The 4,672-nt window shown below is 39.4% G+C and overlaps 1 protein-coding gene across 1 annotated transcript in view; it reads right to left on the bottom strand.

The window, feature by feature from the left end:
- ACADL (acyl-CoA dehydrogenase, long chain) overlaps window positions 1–3,453 on the bottom strand; it is a 60,512-nt gene extending 57,059 nt beyond the window's left edge. Inside the window, exon 1 of the mRNA XM_004674810.1 lies at window positions 3,328–3,453. Within this exon, the coding sequence (XP_004674867.1) occupies window positions 3,328–3,453 (126 nt within the window). The remainder of the gene's footprint in view (window positions 1–3,327) is intronic.
- Window positions 3,454–4,672: the final 1,219 nt, after the last annotated feature.

Below are 4,672 nucleotides of genomic sequence, written 5' to 3'. Positions count from 1 at the left end.
TAGATTTTAATAGAAAATATTTAATATATTTTATACTTGATTTTAGCCAAAAGACCAAGAGGCAATAATTACATGTTACATATCATATGATACATTATTATAATACAATATAGACTGTAGATTATATGTTAGTATTATATGTTATTATATTCTACAATGTATGTTTTATATTAAAAATATCCTCTTTCACTAAATGTTATATAAAGATATTTTCATTATAAACCATTTTCTATGATATTGTGTATAACAGATAATAATCTGGTACTATGTTTATCTGGTGCTTTTGTAGTTTCTCAGGTATGTTCATTTGGTCTCTATACCAACCAAGAGAAGTAAACTAAACTGGCTTTGCTCTCATTTTTTGGGGTTGAAAATTGACGAGGATCAGAAGTAGTGGCAATGCTGGAATCAGAACCCACTTCTGATAATGATAGTCTTCTGACTACATCAAGTGCTTTTCAAATAGCAAGTGTATTAAAGACCTGTGCAGGGTGGGCTGTATATCCAGCCTTGCCGGCACCCCTATGCGGACAGCAGGAATAGCTCTAGGGCAGGGCAAGTTTGCCCAAGGTAAATGGAGACACTGGCTATAGGACGAAACTTTGGCAATATGTATTATCTATGACTACTTTAATTTCTAGAGTAATATGGCATTAAAAATGTCAAATATACCTGGAAAGATTTCATAAGAAATTGCACAAAGCATTCAGACACTGAACTATGGACTGATGGTAAGAATCTAGCTTCAGTTTAAGGGTTATTCAGCTGTGCCTCATCATATATAGTAAATAAGATGAGGGGGCTGCCTGGACGGAGGAAACTCCTGTGGAAACTCATTGAGGAAAAGTGGAGTTATGCACAATGTGTTTGATTAGGTAAGAAAGCCTTGGATCTTGGTTCTGAGAGGTGGGGAGGGGTTGTGAATACTGTTGGCGCCTGCCACTTGGTTTGGTTCCCTAACTCAGCTCCATTGAATGAATAGGCCTGTGCCGTGGCCGGGCTCATAGCACTCATGTGCAAACTAGGACACTTCACCTCCTTTGGAGCACAAGGGTCAGTAGCTCAGCGAAATGATGTAGTCCTTGTGGGGTAAAACGACTCGTCCTCCTCCAGCGAAGTATATCCCTCATCAGGGGCAGCAGTAGGTGGACTTACAGCCCTTACTCAACTATATGCCCATTTAGGGAGCATACAAACTCATACTTGAGCAAAAAAAAGTTTCATGAGAGGAAAACTATTGACCATATCAGTAGCTGAATGTATGGACCCCTTCCTAGGTGTTTTGGAGTGGCGTTGTCTCTTACATTTTAACAGGAAACTGCTGTTTTGACAACTTAAGGGGCTTCAGTGACTCTATAGGGGCAGGAGACTGTGGTACCCAGCAAACACAGTCCAATGTGGCAGTGACAAATTGTGGGTCTCTAACAGTCATACAGGTGCCCAATGGGTGCCTGTAGAAAATGGCAACTACCCCAGAGATTTGGTAGGGACTAGCAGGTGCCGCCAAGCTGAGGCTCTTGGTGGCTCTTACTGGGTTCTCAGTAAAGCCGTGATGAAGTTAAGCAAGAAAGACGTGCATGTACATTTGTGAAGACCTTAGGGGCTCCCAGATGCTCTTGCCAGGGGCAGAATGCAGGTGAGAGCCCTACATCAGAGCCTAGGGGTGCTGCCTTAACAAGATGGTGGAGGAGTGAACATTAATGGAACCTGACTTTTTACTGTTACTGTCAGTCCATCTGTTCCCTAGTCTGGTGGGTAGCTTGAAGTAACTCAGGTTCCACAAATAAAACTTTAATAGTACTTCATGTAGTTCACTTTTTTTTTTTTAGATCAAACATTGAAAGGGTTTTCGGAAAAGATGTGGCTTGGTGTCATTCCTCTAGAAATGTTATACATGTTTTACTGTAAAAGAAAAATTTGATAGACTTTTATATTTTTGTGCATGCCACATCCAAATAATCCCACAATTAGTTGTTAATAAAAGGAGGAATGCTTCTCCACACACCATAAATAACTTTAATAAAAGCCAAGCTAGTTGAACAGGTGCAAATTGACAAGGAGGTGATGGGTGGTATAGGGTCATAGCATGAATAATAGATGTTAGAATTTAACTGACTGATCAAATTCAATGAAGAAGAAAATCACTTTTGAGGGAGATGAGGAAATCACCTGGAAATGTTCTTTGGCTATTTGATTTAGTAATTAATTTTGCAGAGATGGTGTGATTCAGTACAACTCCACAGTCATACTTGGTTTTTATGTAAAAGAGAAGCAAGACACCAAATGACTATAGGCCAAAAATAAATGTTTTTCAATGAGCTGTTTTTTTTTTTTATGGGTTATAAACAAGAAACAGCTTTATTCTGTCTCACCCTCTTAAAGGCTCTCTGTTTCATATCTTCCATCCTGGATCAAATTCCACATCTTTTCTGATGAAATTTTCCACTTCAGAATGAACTGGAAAATTGCATGCTTGAGCAGTAAAAACATTCTTGTTATTTTCAGTCAGTAGAAATTCCTATTTAAATAACTAAACATTCCACTCATGTGGGGGTGCAAAATTCAGTGCAAAATCCATGTCCCTTTCCCCTAACTTGGAACCTGGAAACAGTCATGAGAAGTGGGATTCCTCATTGTCTTTGCCTTCTCCTAAATGCTTTTTGTGACCCTTCCCTTGATGGTCAGGCATAAGGAGCAGAGCAGGGACGTGATTAAGGAAGCAGACATATAGCTTTCCTTGGCAGGCATGGGTGTGGTGGGGCTTCAGTTCCTTTTACTGTAGGGCATGCACATTTGATACTTGCTGATTCCATCATTCTGGCTCTACTGAGCTCTCAGCCCCAAACTTGAATATCTGAACCATCCTACTTAGGTACTCTCTGTGGGGTCCCCAAGCCATCCATGTAGTCTTGTGGGGTTAGACTCAAAGTGATCCCAGATGGCTGCCTCCATGTCTCCTTTAGGTCCATAGCACAACTCTGCCTTCTTGCCCTGCCAAGAAGGCAGCACAATTCCTTCTGAGTGGTCTATTTCTTTACTTTTGACTGTTACCTCCAAGAATATTCTTTTAAGCCTTTTGACTTTTTAAAGATTTATTTATTTTTTGCATACAAAACTGGGGTGCAGGCATGAGATACAGGGGCAGTGAGAGGATTCACCAGAGGCAGAGTGGGGAGCAGAACAGGCAGATCTATGAAGTACACTGCTGAGAGGAGCAGTAGGCAAGTCAGGAGACCGAACTTGTACTGAAGCTGCTTTGGCTAAGCCTTTTGACTCCTTTGCAGGAGTCAAGAGAGAAGACTTTAATCTCCCTCATGTCCCACATACTTCAGAGGATTGTGTCAAGTCTTTGAGTGACACTCTTGCCAACCCTTTCACTTGTCTGGATGTAAGGGACTCCAGTCTGGTATTTTCTCTGACACTTCCTTCACTTTCTGTCACAGATTCATTCATGTTGGGAGACAAAGGATTGTTCCCACTGACTGAACTCTTCACAATCTCTCCACCAAGCATTCAGAGGTTGGATGATGTCATGCTTCAAGATAGGATTCTCATCATGCTGAGTTTGAGAAGATAGGTTTCAGAAAAGCTTCTAGAGCCTGCATTTGTGATAAGAATAGGAAGTAATAATGAAAGTTGATGATGGTCATCCTATTAAGTCATCAAGAAAATACTTTTAGTGTATTCTATGAGGAAGGGTTGGCCCAGTTACTGTGTAATCTCCAGTACCTCCAAATCCATTCTCCGCTCTTCTCTACCCCATCTGTAACCAGGGAGACTGTTAATGACAGATTTTTTCATGTTCCCTTGTTCTTTGGATTCTTGTTAAATTTTGTCAGTAGAAAGTACTTGCTGGTGATTGAAAATGGGATGAGAGAGATGTTCTTAGTTCCTGGATTCTTGGTTTTTGAATTCTTCCCATACTTCTAAAAGTAGCTTTTTAAAAAAGATAATATAATTACATCATTTTGTGCAAAAATAGCCTTTTAACACTTCTCTTATTCTTTGGATTATTTATCTGTTTGCTGCAAGGAATGTGTGTGTTCTTATGTGCATGAATATTTTTCAATAAATCTAAAAGAGAAACATTTAAAATGTCAACCTTGACTATCTGGTTTCAAATCTCATCTTTGCTTCTTCCTAGTTTTGTGGGCTTAACATTTTTTTTCCCCAGAAACATCATTTTTCTCATGTGAAATGAAAACAATAACTCTACATACTTCAGAGGTTTGTTAAAATGACTAAGTGTCCAAATTCATGTAAAAGACTTGGTGCAGCGGCTGACTCACAATAGTTTTCTGAACATTATAATAAATATTGCCATTGTTATTTTGTGGAAGTAGTTTTTAGTCTTCCTTGAAACAGTGGAAAGTATGAAGGAAGGTGAAGTCGTGATATCACCCCAAACTAAACAATCAAAATGAGCTTTTGATTTGCACACCACAGAATCTGGCTTTTTTATGTTAAATACAAGTTACTGGGACTTTGCAGGGGAACTTTTTAAGGAGAAATGAAAATCAATGGAATAATTTGTAGGCACCTATAGGTCAAAGGGAAGGACTTGTGAGAACCCAGCTTTGATCAATAGGAATATGCTGACTCTGAAGGAAAACAACTTTATCTCTGGAATATTTTACCTGACTTGGTAACATTAAAAAACTCATGGGGGGGG

Source organism: Condylura cristata, unplaced genomic scaffold, assembly GCF_000260355.1.
Source record: "Condylura cristata isolate star-nosed mole 26May11 unplaced genomic scaffold, ConCri1.0 scaffold00002, whole genome shotgun sequence".
NCBI classification, from domain to species: Eukaryota; Metazoa; Chordata; class Mammalia; order Eulipotyphla; family Talpidae; genus Condylura; species Condylura cristata.
The sequence above is the reverse complement of the archived record's forward strand: the minus strand, read 5'-3'. Positions and strand labels throughout refer to the sequence as shown.